General features: G+C 51.7%; 3 protein-coding genes across 3 annotated transcripts in view; 1 reads left to right on the top strand and 2 right to left on the bottom strand.

Moving 5' to 3' along the window:
• The window catches only part of LOC147645525 (uncharacterized), a gene marked incomplete at its 5' end in the record, with an annotated part of 62,031 nt that overhangs the window by 15,459 nt on the left and 27,691 nt on the right, over positions 1 to 18,881 (top strand). The gene's annotated exons all lie outside the window — the stretch shown is intronic.
• LOC147645528 (uncharacterized) lies at positions 327 to 6,734 on the bottom strand. The gene is made up of 3 exons (XM_086874516.1): positions 6,691 to 6,734; positions 2,428 to 3,551; positions 327 to 2,312 (listed from the first exon to the last, which is right to left on the bottom strand). The coding sequence occupies exons 1-3, from the start codon at positions 6,732 to 6,734 to the stop codon at positions 1,882 to 1,884; spliced, it is 1,599 nt and encodes a 532-aa protein (XP_086730642.1). The 3' UTR covers positions 327 to 1,881.
• Positions 6,285 to 8,503, bottom strand: LOC147645527 (serine/threonine-protein kinase pim-1-like). The gene is made up of 5 exons (XM_086874512.1): positions 8,393 to 8,503; positions 7,822 to 8,188; positions 7,079 to 7,255; positions 6,691 to 6,844; positions 6,285 to 6,453 (listed from the first exon to the last, which is right to left on the bottom strand). The coding sequence occupies exons 1-4, from the start codon at positions 8,501 to 8,503 to the stop codon at positions 6,738 to 6,740; spliced, it is 762 nt and encodes a 253-aa protein (XP_086730638.1). The 3' UTR covers positions 6,285 to 6,453; positions 6,691 to 6,737.

Raw genomic sequence — 18,881 nt, 5'->3', positions numbered from 1 at the left:
TAAGGGCATGGAACACATCTGGGAGATGGGTTCTCCACCAGGACAGGTTCCCATTTCCTCATTTTATCAACTGCTCTTTTAACAACTCCTTCACCTGTTCAACCAATCCTGCAGCTTGTAGAGAGTCTGGTACATGAAAAACCCAGCAGTCTTAATCAGTGTGTTTTTCACAGGAACAGACAAAGCATTCTGCATCATAGTATCAACAAACCCTATAAAAACAGCCAGTTTTATCCGTTCCTCCTTTATTCCTTGTATAAAATTCACAAAGTTTACCACTGACATTTGGGTCTTTGCCAGTTCTTTTTTGTAGGGTATTTAGTGTTACAGTGAGCAGCCAAAGCTCACAAATTGGTATTTTCAGCATTATTTCACATTATTGAGTTTTGGTTATATATATAAATATATATTATTGTGTTGTTATTGTTATTATGTTACTTGCACAAACAAACCTGAGCTCAAGACTAAAACCTTTTTCTGTACCTTCATGTGGGAGCATTCCAAAAAACAACTGTTCCTTCTGTTGGTGCTGTTAAGAAATCCATCCTTGTCTTCCCAAACCCACAAGTTCTTTTCCTTTTTCCATATGCAATGTTTGGATGCATTTTAAGACATCCTGCGGTTCAGCCTCTTTTAACCGACTGCCCCACTGCTCGCACGGTGCTCCCACCTCAGCCCCACTCCAGAGCAAGTGAACTCTGGGGAGGGCTTCCCTTCTGGGAATTTCAGATGGGACTGATTCCTTACATTTACATTTAAAAAGTGATATTTTGTTGTGATCTGGCCAGACTTTGCCAATTTTGTTTCACCAGTGGGCAGAGTCAGCACCAAAGGCACCAACACCACCTGAAGGAATCAGTGTCACTTACTGCAGCTCCAAGCACCAAAGGATCACAAAAGGAGCAGCTCAGCAATGCACCCAATCATCACTGCCAAAGATTGCCTGCAGGCATTAACAAAGATCCAGTTCCCCTCAGACTTTGCCATCCCCAGATCCACCCATCAGCTGGGGAAGCTGTCACAGCCAAGGACTGGAGAGCCACTCCCGGACACTGGGAAATCCTGCAGGTGCCTCCAGCCACAGGTGAGGCTCAACCCCCGCTGTGAGAGAGGGCCCAGCTTTGATAGTGCTGAATAAACAAACTGACAGCACTTCTGCTGTGGGAACATCTGGTTTCATCCTCCTCTTGCGTCCCTACCAAAGCCTGGCCAGGCCTCAAGGAGGAACCAAGGGAGTTGACTCTGTCCATACACCCCAAACAAGGCCAGATGTCGGATTGAATGGCCTTGTCTGGCTTCTAAACACAGAAAGGTCAATCCATGTTTCATTGATGAGTGGATCCATCTATCACAGTGCTAATGACCATGCATATTTCAGTAATGAGCAGACAGACAGATAACCTCTGGTTGGAAGGTTCATCCAGAGGTCACCTTTGGCTCAGGGCCTGTTGTTCAGGCCTCACTCAGGGCCTGTTGTTCAGACCTTGGCACTTCAGGGACGAGGTTTAGTGCTGGGCTTGACACTGCTGGGTGACTGGCTGGACTGGATGAGCTCAGAGGCCTTTTCCAGCAAAATGGATTCTATAATTGTAGGATTCTATCTGCTGCATTCAGCTAGGTCCATTACTTAGCAGCATTACTTTGGCCCAAAAGCCCCCTCTTACTCAGCTCTTGTGGCCTGAGGCTTCAGCTCCTTCAGCTCCTGGTGCTGAGCTGCTCACACTGAACGAGACGACTCAGAGAGAAGAATACAGTTCATCCAATTCCTTCTGGGACACAGAGAGGGGAGGTGTGAAAACAGGAGCATTGTTAGGTGTGGCCTCTTCTCTGCCCTTCACACCTTTCAGGGCTTTGAACCAGCCAAGAGCTTCCTCCAGGAGTTCAATGAAGCAGCTGTTCCTGCTCCCAGGTCTGGCTCTTCCCAGTCTCTGACCTTGACTGCTTTTGTCCCTCTTGCTGTGCCCTCTGCTCCCCCAGGGCTCGGTGGCTGCTGCCCAGGACTGTGGGACTGGCACAGATCAAGGGGTTGAGCCGCTCCTTTCTGTGCCCTTGGAGCTGCCTGGTCACAGCAGCCTTTTCCATCTGGAAGCTCCACATGGGGAGGGAGTCCCCAGCTCTGTTCCTGGCGTAACATGCAGGAGCCCAGGGCTGCCATCTCAAGTACCTGCTGGCACTGAGGGCTCCCAGGTGCCTCAGGCTGCTGTGACACCGCTGCACAGGGAGGGAAGCATGGCAGAGGCTGCACTGAAAGTCAGCTCCATGTGCTGGTGTTGGTACTGCTGCGGGTGCTGGCACTGCTGGTGCTGGTGCTGCTGGTGCTGGTGGTGCTGGTGCTGGTGTTGCTGCTGCTGCTGCTGCTGCTGGTGCTGGTGCTGGTGGTGCTGGTGCTGGTGCTGGTGCTGGTGTTGCTGCTGCTGCTGGTGCTGCGGGTGCTGGTGGTGCTGGTGCTGGTGGTGCTGGTGCTGCTGCTGGTGCTGGTGCTGCTGCTGCTGCTGGTGGTGCAGGTGCTGGTGGTGGTGCTGCTGGTCCTGCTGGTTCTGGTGCTGCCACTGATGCTGCTGGTGGTGATGCTGGTGCTGCAGGTGCTGCTGCTGCTGCTGCTGCTGTGCTGGTGATGCTGGTGCTGCTGGTGCTGGTGCTGGTGCTGCTGCTGCTGCTGCTGCTGCTGATCCTGCCCCTGGTGATACTGCTGGTGCTGCTGGTGCTGGTGATGCTGCTGCTGGTACTGGTGCAGGTGCTGGTGCTGCTGCTGCTGCTGCTCGCACTGGTGGCAGTGCTGCTGCTGGTGCTGCTGGTGCTGCTGGTGCTGCTGGTGCTGGTGCTGCCACTGATGCTGCTGGTGGTGATGCTGGTGCTGCAAATGCTGCTGCTGCTGCTGCTGCTGCTTCTGTGCTGGTGATGCTGGTGCTGCTGGTGCTTCTGCTGCTGCTGCTGCTGGTGCTTCTGGTGCTGGTCCAGCCCCTGGTGCTGCTGCTGGTGCTGCTGGTGCTGGCAGTGCTCGTGCTGCTGTTGCTGGTGCTGCTGGTGCTGGTGCTACTGCTGCTGCTGGTGCTGGCACTGCTGGTGCTGGTACTGATGTTGCTGCTGGTGCTGCTGGTGCTGGTCCAGCCCCTGGTGCTGCTGCTGGTGCTGCTGGTGCTGGCAGTGCTCGTGCTGCTGTTGCTGGTGCTGGTGCTGCTGCTGCTGGTGCTGCTGCTGGTGCTGCTGGTGCTGATCCTGCCCCGGTGCTACTGCTGGCGCTGGTGGTTCTGTTGCTGCTGTTGCTGCTGCTGGTGCTGCTGCTAGCACTGCTGGTGCTGGTGGTGGTGGTGCTGCTGCTGGTGCTGCTGGTACTGGTGCTGCTGGTGCTGCTCTTGGTGGTGGTGGTGCTGTTGGTGGTGCTGCTGCAGGTGCTGCTGGTGCTGCTGCTGTTGCTGCTATTGTTGCTGCTGTTGTTGCTGCTGCCACTGATGCTGCTGCTGATGCTGCTTCTTCTGGTGCTGCTGCTGCTGCTGGTGCTGGTCCAGCCCCTGGTGCTGCTGCTGATGCTATGGCTGGTGCTGCTGCTGGTGCTGCTGGTGCTGATCCTGCCCCTGGTGCTACTGCTGGTGCTGGTGGTGCTGCTGCTGGCACTGGTGGTAGTGCTGCTGCTGGTTCTGCTGGTACTGCTGGTGCTGCTGGTCCTGGTGCTGCAGGTGATGCTGCTGCTGGTGCTTCTGCTTCTGCTGCTGCTGGTGCTGGTGGTGCTGCTGCTGCTGCTGGTACTGGTGCAGGTGCTGCTGGTGCTGCTGCTGGCACTGCCGCTGGTGCTGCTGGCACTGCCGCTGGTGCTGCTGGCACTACTGGTACTGCTGCTGTTGCTGCTGCTGGTGGTGCTGCTGGTGGTGCTGCTGGTGGTGCTGGTGCTGCTGGTGCTGATCTTGCCCCTGGTACTACTGCTGGTGCTGGTGGTGCTGCTGGTGGTGGTGCTTCTGGTGCTGCTGCTGCTGCTGGTGCTGCTGGTGCTGGTGGTGGTGCTGCTGCTGGCACTGCTGGTGAAGCTAGTGCTGGTCCTGTCCCTGGTGCTGCTACCGCTGCTGGTTCTGCTGGTACTGCTGGTGCTGCTGGTGCTGCTGGTGCTGGTGCTGCTGCTAGTGCTGCTGGTGCTGGTACTGCTGGCACTGCTGGTGCTGTTGGTGTTGGTGCTGCTGGTGCTGCTGGTCCTGCTGCTGCTGCTTCGGCTGCTGGTCGTGCTGCTGCTGGTGCTGCTTTTGGTGCTGCTGCTGCTGTTGGTGCTTCTGGAGCTGGTTCTGCTGGTGCTGCTGCTGCTGCTGCTGCTGCTGATCCTGCCCCTGGTGCTGCTGCTGCTGCTGGAGCTGCTGGAGCGGGTTCTGCTGGAGCTGGTTCTGCTGGTACTGCTGGTACTGCTGGTGCTGCTGGTGCTGCTGCTGCTGCTGATCCTGCCCCTGGTGCTGCTGCTGCTGCTGCTGCTGCTCCTGCTGCTGGTGGTGCTGCTGCTGATGCTACTGCTGGTGCTGCTGGCGCTGGTGCTGCTGGTGGTGCTGCTGCTGCTGCTGGTGGTGGTGCTGCTGCTGCGATCATATTTCCAGCACTGCCCCACACTGAGGGATCAGATCGAGGCACTGCTGCTGCTCCCTCGGGACCAGCCCCACTTTGGTTGTTGCTGTCAGTGCCAGCAGAAGCCGTGGCTGGAGGAGCGGGTGCTGACAGTGCCCCAAGGCCCAGGGCTGGAGGGGTCCCTGGGCTGGGGCTGGGAGGGAGCTGCCCCTTCTTCTCCCTGTGCCTCACGCAGAGCTGGGCCGGGCACAAGTGGGGCAGCAGAGCCAACAGGGAGCCTGCGAGTCTCTTCCAGCTGTGTCTGCTCAGAGTTTGGCCTTGGAGCTTCAGGTGGGCAAAGGCAGCTGCTCTGCTCCCTCTGCATGTCCCTGTGTTCAGCAGTGCTGCTCCATCAGTCTGTGCCCAGCAACGGGGAAAAGCCTCAGCCCTGCAGGGCCAGGAGCTGCCGGGCTCTGCCTGAGCAGCTCAGCCAGCGGGAAGGGAGCTGCTCCACACAGGAACCAGGAGCAAAGGACACTTCTTTTTCATAGCATGATTTCTGTTTTAAGGGGAAAAATGCGGAAAAATAAAAGAAAAAAAACTTATATAAAATGTGAAAGATAAAAACAGAACCCAAGCGTACAGTGAAAAATCTTCTCTAACTTTGAATTAAGGTGTAATTGGTCTTTTGAAACATAAAACACAGTTATTTACTTTGTAAATGTGCTGATGGCATGATGCATCTTACCGGCCTCAGAAACCTTTCTGAAAAAGTTTTTGGGGTTTGATTCCAATATTGTTATTTTAAATTGTGGTGAAATTGGAGTGAAGCAAGAAGAAAGTGCTTTGCGCCTTGCCAGCTCCAAGCAGCGCTGGGAATCTAAACTCTGTCAAACCCCAAATCCTTTAGAAGGTGCCCTTCCTTCTCACCCTGTGAATGAGCTGCACATTCCCTTTCAAACATTCAGGGGTTTCTTAAAGATGCAAAGTCCCACTTACAGCTTTTTGCTCTGGTTTGGAAGTGCAGAGGGGCGATTCTTCATCCATCAGCTCCAGACTGAACTGCCTCAGGAACACAGCAGTGGCACTTTAGAGGAGGAAGAAAGTGCAATTGCACAATTGCAGCCAAAAAGAAAGGAAGAGTGGGACACAGAAAACATCCTGTGCAGATGCAGGCATTCAGCTGGGACTGTGGAGAGTTTGGGTCCTTGCCAATTATATGTGTGTCCCTAACTGCAATCTCTTGGCCTGCAGGAGAGTCTCACTCACCTGCAAAAGTAGAAAGCTCAGGCGGTGTGCTGGGAATGGGCTCGTGTGATGCAAAGCTGTCAGAGCAATGGGAGGGCAGGGTGAGCCCAGCTGTGCCTGGGGCTGAGCCCAGCAGAGCCCTGGCAGAGCCCAGAGCAGCCTCAGCATCCGCAGAGCCCGGCTGCAAGGAGAGAAACCAGAAACCGCCCATCAGCTGAAGGCTCCTGTCCCCTTGTCCCAGCCACCCGCAGTGCCCAGGCCATGCTGGCCATGCTCAGAGCTGGGCCCAAAGCTGCCCATCACTGCTGCCTTTGGGAGCAGAGCAGGAGGGCAGGCCATGTGCCCAGCCTGCAGCCAGCCACGGCAGACCCAGCCCCTCAGCAGCTGTCCAGAGACAAAAAGCAGCTTGGCAGCCAACTGAAGAATTGCTTGCATCCACCCCAGCCAAGGGGGGAACCTTTGGTGCCTGGCCAGGCTGTGCCATGCCCAGATCTGGGAGCATCCCCTGGCTGTGGACTCACCTGCAAATTGGGTGTGGAGCAAGTCTTTGAAGAAGACATGCCAGAATTGAAATCCATCATCTTCAGCTGGCCAGCTGGAGGAAGAGATTGCCATCCTTGAGGTTGCCCTTGGTGTCTCCAGCAGCAGCCCCAGCTGGTAACAGCTTCTCCAGGGGCTCCTTCTCCTTGCCTAGGGGCCAGACCAGGCTGTCAGTGCTCTGCCCAGGGTCCCAGCCATCAGTGAAGCAGACAAGCAAAAGCAGGGGGAATGGTGGCCACCAGTGCTTGCCACACCAGGTGTCCAGCTCAGCTCCAGCCCAAGAGCTGTGTGTTCCCTTCTGATGACCCCTGCTCAGAGCTACAGGCACGACAAAAACAGCCTGGTTTGCTTTGCCACCGATTGCCAAGAAATGTGTGGAGCTGTTACCTGCCAGGCCCCTGGATCCAACCGTGCATGTGGATCTCTCCCATCTCCTAGGGCAGATGAACAGCCTGCATCCAAGGATCGCGCAAAAGGTCTTCTAAGGATGGCCTGTCTGAGGGTTGCATGGACAAACACCTCTTAATAATATCTTGGCATTCTGAAGAGAGAAACCAGGAATCACCAGTCAGTTGGAGAAGTTGCCGCCCCCTTCCAGTGCCCAGGCCATGCTGGGTGTGCCCAGAGATGGGCCTCAACTTCCCCATGGATTCCCTGTTTGCAGGAGAGCAGGACATGTGCCACCTCCTCAGCAGCTGCCAGAGCAGGATGCTCATGAGCCCGCTGCTGTCTCCCAAGCCTGGTGTTCCCCCTGTGCCCAGAGATGAGGATTCACCTTGGGAGAGCCGTCGTGGGAACAAGATCCGCCCCCAGATGATCTGCTGGCCCCTCATGAATGGGTGCTTCCCTATGACCAGCTGGTAGAGCAGGAGGCCCAGGGACCAGATTGTTGCTGCCTGGCCATGGTAGCGTTGCTGGTGGATCCACTCTGGTGGGCTGTAGGACAGGGTTCCTGTGGAACACAGATGGAACTCATCAGGGGGATGCTGCCGCTCCCAGAGCCTGGCCCCAGCATCCCTGGGCATGTGGGGGCTGCCCCAGCGGCACACGGGGTGACCCACTGCCCTCTTGCCAGCACCTGGCACTTGGCTACAAACCCAGGGTTGGAAAAGAAGCCACTGCTGCTGCAAGAGGGCAGCAGAAGCACTGGGGAGGCCCAGTGGCAACCAAATAAAAACCCACCCCATGGTAGAGAAAACACACTCTCCTCCCTGCCTGCATGGCCTCCAAAACATTGTTAATAATCCAAGGCAAACGTGGGGAGCAGAGGAGTTCAAGCCCTTCCTCGCTGACTCACTAAACTCTCTGGGGCATGGGGTCAGACCCCTGCCCTCTGCTACCCCCACGGGGGTTTTTGTCAGGCTGGCTGTCCCAGCCCCAGCCCAGGGCACAGTGGGTGCTGAAGGCTGTTGGCAGGGCTGGGAGCTGGTCCCCCTCACACCCCCATCCAAATCAATTTGCCTCAAGCATTGATCCCATCCCATGAGATGGCCAGGAGCATCCCCTGCGAGGGCTCACCTGCAAACTGGGTGTAGGCTGTGTCTTGCAGGAAGGCGCCACAGCCAAAGTCGATCAATTTCAGCTGCCCTGTGGCCAGGTCGAGCAGGATGTTCTCCGGTTTTATGTCCCTGTGCAGGACCCCGCAGCTGCTGCAGTGCTGCACGGCCTCCAGCACCTGGCGAAAGAGCCCCCGCGCCTCCTCCTCTGGCAGGAACCTCCGCTCCGCCAGCAAATGCGAGAGGTCCTGGCACCGCTGTGGACGCTCCAACACTAACACGAAGCTGTCGGGGAGCTCAAGCCACTCCAGCAGCTGAATGACTGCAGCACAGCCAGAGGAAACCCTGTCCAGCAGCACAATCTCCAGGGGAGCACGGGTGCCGTCGGGCTGCGGGAGGAGCACGGTGCTGTCAGTGGGGCTGAGGCCGTGCCAGGGCCCTGGGACCCCTCAGCCAGCCCGGGATGCTCTGCACACCTCGCTCACCCCACGCCCGCTCTCCCCGCAGGGCTCTCGGCGGCTCCCACCCCGCCGGGCCCCGGCTCATCCCTGCCCGGCACGCCCCGGCTTCTGCCGCTGGCCCCGCACACTCACCAGCTCGCCCCAGAGCCGGACGCGATCCCGCGGCACACATTTGATGGCCACCTGCGAGCAAGGAGCAGCAGAGGCTTGAGCTCGCTGCCCGCCCCGCCGCGCCCCCGCCATCTCCTCCGCCCCCTCCTCCTCCTCCTCCTCTGCCCACCGCTCACCGGGGCGCCGTCCGAGAGTCGCGTGGCCGCGAAGACGCTGCCGAAGCCGCCGCGCCCCAGCAGCGGGCCCAGCTCGTAGCGCTGCTGCAGGGCCTCCTGCGCCTTCCCTGGGGGCGAGTCGCGGCCATCAGCGCTCGGCCCGGGGACAGGAACGGCCCCCGAGCGCTCCCCGAGCTCCCCGGGCCGGGCATCCGCAGGCGTTCCCTCATTGGAACGCGGCAGCGGCGGCTCGGGGCCAGCGGCCGCGCTGCTGAGCGGCGGAGCTCGGGCCGGGGAAGCCGCAGCGGAGGCGGCGGCAGCGGCCGCGCCGCCTGTGTCCTCCGCGGGCCCCGGGAGGAGCCGGGGCCGGGGCTGGGGTCGGGACCGGAGCCTGCGTCGGGGCCGGGGCCGGGATCGGGCAAGGCGGAGCCAAAGGGCAGCGATTCCGCCCCAGCCCCAGGCAATGATGCCCGCCCAGCAGCGCCAGCGCCAGCACAGCCAGAGCCCGGCGGAGGTGAGACCACGGCGGGACGGCCGGGGCCAGGGCCGGGACCGGGGCCGGGGCAACCCCGCCTGGGCCCGGGGGCGGGCCGGGGGCATGGCCCGGGCGGGTACGGGGAGAGGGAACCTGGAAGAGGGGGGGACGCAGGAAAAGGGAGACCCGGAGGGAATGTGGGTCCGTGGGAAAGGGAGAGGAGAGACAGAAAAGTGATAAATTTGATGCTTTCGCTGCTTCCACTGCTGCTGCTGCCGCCGCTGCTGCTGCTGCTGCTGCCGCTGCCGCCGCTGCAACTGAAGCACCGGGACCGTTTGTCCCCGTGTCCGTTTGTCCGTTGCCCGCTCGGCCCCGGCCCGAGCCCCGCACTCCCCGGGCAGCCCCTGAGCCTGGCCAAACACGGGAACTTTGCCGTGTTGAGCCAAGAGCCAGAGTCTTGAATCCTGCACAGGGGCACAGGAATGCCCTTGGCTGCTGCTGTGCCTTGTCCCTGCTGAGGGTCCAACACCATCTGAGCACATTCCCTGAATGCAGAATTTGTACCCGACCCAAGCGCTGCACTTGTGTCTCCAGCATTGCTTTCCAAGGAAAACAGGGCAAGGCAAACTGGGTATAGCTCATGGTATTTTACAGTGTCTAAAACTTGCCAAGTCTCAGATCTTAGAGGTGAGATCCATTTGGAATGAATGGGATGGAGAAAGTGCAAGATGGAAAAGGGGAACATAAAAATAAATAGAGAAAAATAGAGAAAAAACATATTGGTTGTTTCTTTTGATTTGATTTTCATTTCATAAGAAAGTTGTTTCAATTTTCCCAGAATCTTCTCCACAGTCCCGTCTGTTCTTTCCAAAAACCTGTCCTGGAGAACAAGGCGCAGCTCCTGTCACAAGATGTGCCCCCAGCTGCAGCTTCTCTTGGCTTCCCACACTGTAAGTGACTGCAGCAGAACTCTTGCAGCAAAGCAGAACAAATATTTGAAGCACTTGAAACTTGTTCTTTCTTTTCCTTGTGCACTGGGGAGTTGTGCCATTGGTAAGGTTTCCACTGTTACTCATCTAGCCAAAGAAAACATGATGAGGTACCGGGAATTGTTAGGGAATACAAGCCTGGCTGAATGTGGAGAAAGAATCTCCAGGGTGTGCAGCCAGAAGTGGAGAGCTGATCATTCCAAATCCCCCATGGACATCTTGAAAGTGATCTGGAACATGAAAATGGGCTGACAGAGAGACTTTGTTTCTGTGTTCAGTTTAGATGATTCTACATCTCTTGCACTGGGAGAAATCAAGAGCACAATCAGTTGATGATAAGCATCAGAACATGATAAGCTGGACCTCTCTGGATGACAGAAAGAATGTGAAAAGGAGAAATGCAGGGAATGACTTGGTGAACTTTGTATATAAGAAGGTACATTTTTTCCTAATAATTTCCAATTCATTCCCTTTGTTTTATCCTTTGAAAAAGGCCAATTGCATCTCAGATTCCCCATGAAATGAGAACCCTGAGCTTGTGGAACTGCCTGAAAGGTGCCCTGTTCCTTTTTCTTCTGCTGCTCGGTAGAAACAGTGAAGCGAGTTGGGGAGTTCTGGGTTTTTTTTCTCCTAGTCGATTTTTTCATTTTATTTGCCACTGTAAAGGCAATTTCTGTGATGGCCTCTGTCAGGTGATTCTATTTCAGCAGCAGCAGCAGCAACAGGGCTGTGTTTGATCACTGCAAATGTGACCTGTGTGGCTTTAATTCTCTTTGATTTTGTGCTCAGGGAGTTGGGAGCATTTGGAGATCTACTACTCATGAGGCCTTTTTAACAAGCAGTCCGAGTTCCCTGTCAGAAAAGCACAGTGGGTAGCACTGATTGAAAGAGGCAATTGCAGCTGTACTGCTAAAATTCAAGTGGCAAGCAGAAGAGGGGCAAGATCAGCTGGGATCCACAATTGCCAAGGCCAAGGCACCAACAGCCTCCTGCTGTCACCTCAGGGTGAGTAAAACAGTGCTGAAAACAGCGCTGGAACCCGATCCTTTCTTCCTCTGAGGGCTGGCTGAGGGCAGCAGAGGCGGGCCTGAGGAATCAGGGCTGTTTGTGGGGGATTGTTGCTGTAGTCCAGAATTGCCCTGGCAAAAGCCCTGGCAAGCCGAGGCAGGAGCAGGTGGGAAGGGCCGGCGCTGCTGCTGCTCGTGGCCGGGAGCCCCGGCCGGGCCGGGCCGGCGCCCGCTGCGCTGCGGCTGCTGCTGCTGCCAGAGCCGGGCGGGACTCGGGGACAGGGAATGGACACGGGGGGACAGCAAAGGCCTTGGGGGCTGCAGGGATGTTGGTGCTCGGGCCAGCGCCAGCACAGAGCTTCAGCCTGCAATGAACCCCGAGGGAAACGCTGGGGAAAGGCTCCATTCAGCCTTTGTTTACTCGTCGCTATGAAGGGACCGAAATAAAAGGAGAAAGAGCAGGGCCCGACCCCTTCTCCTTTGGGAGGAGCCCCGCGCCTGGAGCTGAGAGGGGCCGTGAGGAAAAATGAGGGGCCATGAAGGGCTTTGAGAGGCCATGAGGGACCATGAGAGGCCATGAGAGGTTTTATGGGGCCGTGAGAGGTTCTGTGGGGCCATGAGGGGCTGTGAGGGGCCATGAGGAGCCTCAGCCCTGGCAGGAGGGGGTCCCACCATGTCCCCAGGGCAGGGCCGCCGTGAGGGGCCGCGAGCGCAGACGTGGCAGCAGAGCGGGCTTGGGGCACCTCTGGGAGGGGATGAGACCCTTCCCCCGCTCCAAACCACACCAAACCCGGCATTAACAGGATTTTCCGTCTTTAGAATCCACTGGCAACTTGGAGTTGAGTGTCCAGTTTAATTCTGGTGGGAAAAACAAGGGAATTTTCCCAGCGTGTGACATCCAGCATTTGTTATTTATGTCTAAGATTTAAAAGTCTTGACAATGAAAAGTAACACTAAAACATAATAATAACAACAACAAGACCAAGAAATAAAGCCCCGAATCCCAACAGTCAGCTCAGAAACATGTTTTTGTTTGTAGTAATAGAGTAGTACTAAAGAAATAAATGAAAGGGATTTAATTTGTAATTCAGACAAAAGATGTTTCATCTTTTTCCAAGGTTCTGGTCCCCTTCCTCCAGGGTCATTTCCTTTACTCACCCACTTTCTAATAGCTAGAAGGGAGTTAAGGCCATTGGAAAAGACAACAGCTCCTGTTTCCAAGATTAGCAGCCACCACTCCAGGGACCCTGAATTGCCGCCAGGCACGTGTGTGCACTTGAAGGGTGAGCGGGTGTTGGGGACAGAGATCTCAAACTCCTTCTAAGGCTGTGAGAAACCCACAAGTGGCAAAATATCATTGTGGGTCAGCTCCTGCTGAAATTCCATTCCCCCACACCCTCCAAATGGGCAGGCAGGGCTGGGCTCTGGCAGGGTTCAGTTTTGAGTGCCTTGTGCTCCCTGGCATGGAAGTGATCCTATGAACTCTGGTATTGATGGATTGTGATATGGCTGCTGAAAGAGGAGGGGGAATCTCAGGAGACAGGAACGTCTCTCGTTCTCCCTTCTCCCTGCAGAACCCCCTCTCCAAAGAGAAATGCCTGTGCCGGGTTTCCATGAGACCCCTTCCCTCAGGCCAGTGTCTGAGCCACTGTGTGGTCTGCAGGAGCCAAAGCCAGAGGAGTCCCAATATCAGTCACCCCACGGTCCCAACACAGCAGGAGAAAGCACTGCTTGCAGTGGGGCTGCTGATCTGTGACCTGTCCTGGTTCCATCCACCCCACTCCTCTCAGCCACAGGCACCAGAAGGATCCCAGGAAAGCCACAGTGCTGTACCAGATGTCAGGAGCACTCCCTGCTGTGGCCTCAGGGATGCTGGGTGACCTCGTCAATGAGGATCTCTAGCTGGTGATGGAATGTACAGTTACAGCAGAGGACATTGCTTGTTTCTAGAACTAGAACAAAGATCCCAGATGGAACAAGCCTTGCTGGTTATAGTCAGAAGCATCAGTGACCAAAAGTTGTATTTCCTTTGGTTTGGTCACTTCTTTGTTCCTTCTCAGTGTTCAGGCTGGGCTGTGGGGTGTCCTCATTTGCTGCATTTTCTGAGTTCCTCTTGGATCCTTTGAGCAATAGGTTGTGCCCTCTGAGGATCCTTTGTGCTCCTTGGTGACCCAGGAGAACCTTGCAAGCAATTTTTGGGGGAGCTGCTGCTGTGATGTCACAGGAACGTTGCCGTGTCCTTGTGGTGTTCCCGTTGCTGTGGGGCACAGAGGCCTCAGTGTCAGAGCGGCTCTGGGCACCTGCTCATTGCCTGAGGATCGTCCTGCCCGAGGCATTCTCAGCAGCCAGCCCAGCCCCTGATGGGTGTCCTTCTGTCCTTGCAGGGGGACAGAGGGTCTGCAGACATGTGCAGCACAGCCAAAATGATCCAGCAAGTGGTTGTTGCAGTTTTGCACTCTGCACTCTGTGGCTTCTTATGGGTATTTTTTAACCCACTGGGCCCTGAAGTTGAGGATTTCCCCAGGTGCACCATATGTGCCTTTGGGATTGCTGTGGGCTTTCTGTTCATCCTTTGGAATGGGGGTGATTTTGAATGAAAATTGCCATTAAGATGCCATTTATTTGGGAGAGCTCCTGCCAACAACTTCTTAAAAAAGGGGTTGTTTGTAGCCAGCAGGGTGTGCACAGCATTTGGAATGGAGCCTGGGGGGGTTCTGTTCCCCAAGAGGAGAGTCTGTGGCAGCGGACCCTGGTACTCCCTCTGTTTGCTCACCCAGCCAAAAACTGGACACAGCCTTATATTTTGTGCTGTTCTCTTGCTTGCTGTGTGATTCAAAAGGACTGTGGCTCCAGGAGGGAAGTTTTGAAAGTAAAATGCTCTCTCTTGGCATTGACTTGTTGTGTGGGATTTGCCAGCAGAGGCAGCTTTTTCTCCTAACAGCATCTGGTTCAGGTGAAGGTCCCCTCACACATGGACACTGGGAAGCTCCTTCTTCAGTGGGCAGGAAAAAAACCTTTGGTGTTCAGAGATCCCAGCTGTTCCCTTTCAACACCAGTATGAGTCCAGTAAGCTCCAGTATGATCCTTGTCACATGGCAGCACTCCCAGGATGGTCCCATTTGCCTCGGACTAGATCAACCCAGTCAATCCCAGTATGATGCCTTTGGCTCCCAGCATGCTCCCAGTTGCTCCCAGTCACCCCCAGTATGGGGGATGATGTGCATGGTATGTTCCCAGTCATTCTCAGATACTCCCAGTATGAGTCCAGTCACTCCCAGTATGATCCAAAACTGGACTGCTGGGAGGCTTCATGGAATCCTGGAGACCATTGTGACACTCTAGGGCCCCATGGAACCGTGGTGACAGCAGGTTGGCTGGGAGTGTTGATGTGCTGCAGGGTAGGAGGGCTCTGCACAGGCAGCTGGACAGGCTGGATCCAGGGCCCAAACCCAACAAGGTGAGGTTTAACAAGTCCAAGTGTCGGGTCGTGCACTTTGGCCCCAACAACCCCTGCAGTGCTACAGGCTGGGGACAGAGTGGCTGGACAGCAGCCAGGCAGAAAGGGAGCTGGGACACTGATGGACAGCAGGCTGGGTATGAGCCAGCAGTGTGCCCAGGTGGCCAAGAAGGCCAATGGCTCCTGGCCTGGATCAGGAACAGTGTGGCCAGCAGGAGCAGGGCAGGGATTCCTCCCCTCTACTCTGCACTGGTTGGGCAGCACCTCGAGTGCTGTGTCCAGTTCTGGGCCCCCAATTTATTTAGGAAGGTCATGGATGGGCTGGAGCGTGTCCAGAGAAGGGCAACAAGGCTGGTGAGGGGTCTGGAGCACACAAGTCCTGTAAGTGATAGTAAAAGGTCTCAAAATGTTAGAAAATTTGGGGACTTATAAAGTTAGTTAAGTTTGGAAAGGCCTTGGAAAAGTTGGCCCTGGGAAATGTTAGGCCTTGTACTTGCTAAAAATCAGGTCAAAATTGCACCTGTGTAATCAGTAGATGATCATGATACAATTGTTAGATGTGATTAGCTGTAATTATTGTTTAAAGAACGTGAGGAACAATGTTAGGGGGCTGGGGTGGATCAGGAGAAATCCATGCTTGGGTAAAAACAATGCATACAATAGAACAATGTAAGTTTAATAATTAATATGTGAGTTATATAATGCTAGACTATGAAAATATGTTCAACCCAAAACCAAGATGAGAGAGATTTGGGTATGTGTACCCCTGACACCATGATCTCTTAATAAAGCACCCGCATATAATCATTTGTGGTTATGTGTGTTCCTGAACGCTAACAATTTAATCAGATTTTACTGGAATTTTCGGAGATATTTGTGGAATTTTGTGTAATAATTGTGGAATTCTGTGGGATGTTTCTGGAATTTTGTGGGATTTTTGTGGAATTTTGTGGGATACTGAGGAGACTTGAAAAATTCTGAGGGATTTTTCTTCGATTTTGTGGAAATCCGTAAAGATTTTGTGGGATGGTTTTGGAAAATGGTAGGGTTTTGAGAAGATTTACAGATTTTGTTGGGATGTTTGTGGAATTTTGTGGGATTTTTCTGGAATTTTCTGGGATGTTCCTGGAATTTTGAGGAATTTTGACTAGACTTGAAGAATTTTGAAATATTTTTCTTAGATTGTATGGAAATTTGTGGAGATTTTGTGGGATGTTTCTGGAATTTGGTGGAGTTTTGTGAAAACGTAAAGAATTTTGTAGGAGGTTTCTGGAATGTGCAGTTTTTTTGAAATGTTGTGGAATGTTCTGGAATTTGGTGAGATTTTGAGAAGACTTGAAAAATTTTGAGGGATTTTTCTAGGATGTGTGGAAATTTCTAAAGTTTTTGTGGGAAGTTTCTGGAATTTGATGGAGTTTTGAGAAGATTTAAGGAGTTTGTTGGGATGTTCATGGAATTTTGTGGGATTTTTCTAGAATTTTGAAGGACTTTGAGGAGACATGAAGAATTTTGAGGTATTTTTCTTAGATTGTGTGGTAATTTGTAAAGATTTAGTGGGATATTTCTGGAATTCGGTGGGGTTTTGAGAAGACTTAGGGAGTTTGTTAGGATGTTTGTGGAATTTTGTGGGATTTTTCTGGAATTTGGTGGAGTGTTTGTGGAATTTTGTGGAAATTGGAAAAGTTTTTGTGGGATGTTCCTGGAATTTGGTAGGGTTTTGAGAAGGTTTAGGGAATTGTGTGGGATGTTTGTGGAATTTCGAAGGACTTTGAGGAGACATGAAGAATTTTGAGGGATTTTTCTTAGATTATGTGGAAATTTGTGGAGATTTTGTGGTATGTTTCTGGAATTTGGTGGAGTTTTGTGAAAATGTAAAGAATTTTGTGGGAGGTTTCTGGAATGTTGTGCAATTTTTTTGAAATGTTGTGGAATGTTCTGGAATTTGGTGAGATTTTGAGAAGACTTGAAGAATTTTGAGGGATTTTTCAAGGATGTGTGGAAATTTGTCAAGATTTTGTGGGATGTTTCTGGAATTTGAGAAAGTTTTGCAAAATTGTAAAGGATTTTGTGGGAGGTTTCTGGAATTTGGTAGGGTTTTGAGAAGACATGAAGAATTTTGAGGTATTTTTCTTAGATTGTGTGGTAAATTGTAAAGATTTTGTGGGATATTTCTGGAATTTGGTAGGGTTTTGATAAGAGTTAGGGAGTTTGTTGGGATGTTTGTGGAATTTTGTGGGATTTTTCTGGAATTTTGTGGAATGTTTGTGGAATTTTGTGGAAATTGGAAAAGTTTTTGTTGGATGTTTCTGGAATTTGGTAGGGTTTTGAGAAGATTTAGGGAGTGTGTTGGGATGTTTGTGGAATTCCGTGGAATGTTTTTGGGATTTGGTGGGATTTTTGAGGGATTTTGCAAGATGTTTCTGGAATTTGGTAGGGTTTTGAGAAGATTTAGGGAGTTTGTTGGGATGTTTGTGGAATTTTGTGGGATGTTTCTAGAATTTTGTGGGATTTTTGTGGAATTTGGTGGGATGTTTCTGGAATTTTGTGGGACTTTGAGGAGACATGAAGCATTTTGAGGTATTTTTCTTAGATTGTGTGGAAATTTTTGGATATTTTGTGGGTTGTTTCTGAAATTCGTAAGACTTTGAGGAGTCATGAAGAATTTTGAGGGTTTTTTTAGATTTTGTGGAAATTTGTCAAGTTTTTGTGGGATATTTCTGGAATTTGGTAGGGTTTTAAGAGGATTTTTCTGGAATTTTGTGGGATGTTTGTGGACCTTTGTGGAAATTTTTGTAGATTTTGTGGGATGTTTCTGGAATTTGGAAGGTTTTGAGAAGATTTAGGGAATGTGTTGAAATGTTTGTGGAATTCCGTGGAATGTTTTTGGAATTTGGTGGGATTTTTGAGGGATTTTACAAGATGTTTCTGGAATTTGGTAGGGTTGTGAAAAGATTTTTCTGGAATTTTGTGGGATGTTTGTAGAATTTTGTGGAAATTTTTGGAGATTTTTGTGGGATGTTTCTGGAATTTGGTAAGGTTTTGATAAGATTTAGTCAGTTTTTTTGGATGTTTGTGGAATTCTGTGGGATGTTTTTGGAATTTGGTAGGGTTTGGAGAAGATTTTTCTGGAATTTTGTGGGATGTTTGTGGAATTGTGTGGGATGTTTTTGGAATTTGGAAGGGTTTTGAGAAGATTTAGTGAATTGTGTGGGATGTTTGTGGAATTTCGAAAGACTTTGAGGAGATATGAGGAATTTTGAGGCATTTTTCTTAGATTGTGTGGAAATTTGTGGAGATTTTGTGGGATGTTTCTGGAATTTGGTAGACTGAAGAGACGTGAAACATTTTGAGGTATTTTTCTTAGCTTGTGTGTAAAATGGAGGAGTTTTTGAGCGAAGTTTCTGGAATTTGGTAGGGTTTTGTGAAAATGTAAAGAATTTTGTGTGAGGTTTGTGGAAGGTTGTGCGATTTTTTTGGAATGTTGTGGAATGTTCTGGAATTTGGTAAGATTTTCAAGAGACTTGAAGAATTTTGAGGGATTTTTCTAGGATGTGTGGAAATTGGAAAAATTTTTGTGGGAAGTTTCTAGAAATTGGTAGGGTTTTGAGAAGGTTTAGGGAGTTTGTTGGGATGTTTGTGGAATTCTGTGGGATGTTTTTGGAATCTGTTGAAATTTTTGTGGAATTTTTTGGGTTGTTTCTGCAATTTTATGGACTCAGTAGACATGAAGCATTTTGAGGTATTTTTTTTAGATTGTGTGGAAATTTTTGAAGATTTTGTGGGATGTTTCTGGAATGTGGTAGGGTTTTGAGAAGATTTAGGGAGTTTGTTGGGATGTTTCTGGAAATTTGAGGGATTATGTCTAGACTTTAAGAATTTTGAAAGAGTTTTCTTAGATTGTGTGGAAGTTTGTCGAGATTTTTTGGGATGTTTCTGGAATTTGATAGGGTTTTGAAAAGATTTTTCTGTAATTTTCTGGGATGTTTGTGGAATTTTGTGGAAATTGAATGAGATTTTGTAGGATGTTTCTGGAATTTGGAAGGGTTTTGAGAAGATTTAGGGAATTGTGTGGGATGTTTGTGGAATTTCGAAAGACTTTGAAGAGACATGAAGAATTTTGAGGTATTTTTCTTAGATTGTGTGGAAATATGTGGAGATTTTGTGGGATGTTTCTGGAATTTGATGGGGTTTTGCGAAAATGTAAAGAATTTTGTGGGAGGTTTCTGGAATGTTGTGTGATTTTTTTGAAATGTTGTGGAATGTTCTGGAATTTGGTGAGATTTTGAGGAGACTTGAAGAATTTGAGGGACTTTTCTAGGATGTGTGGAAATTTGTAAAGATTTTATGAGATGTTTCTGGAATTTGGTAGGGCTTTGAGAAGGTTTAAGGAGTTTGTTGGGATGTTTGTGGAATTGTGTGGGATGTTT

The sequence above is a fragment of the Cyanistes caeruleus genome, unplaced genomic scaffold, assembly GCF_971803275.1.
Source record: "Cyanistes caeruleus unplaced genomic scaffold, bCyaCae1.hap1.1 HAP1_SCAFFOLD_240, whole genome shotgun sequence".
NCBI classification, from domain to species: Eukaryota; Metazoa; Chordata; class Aves; order Passeriformes; family Paridae; genus Cyanistes; species Cyanistes caeruleus.
Note: the sequence above shows the minus strand (reverse complement) of the source record. Positions and strands in the feature narration are given on the sequence as shown.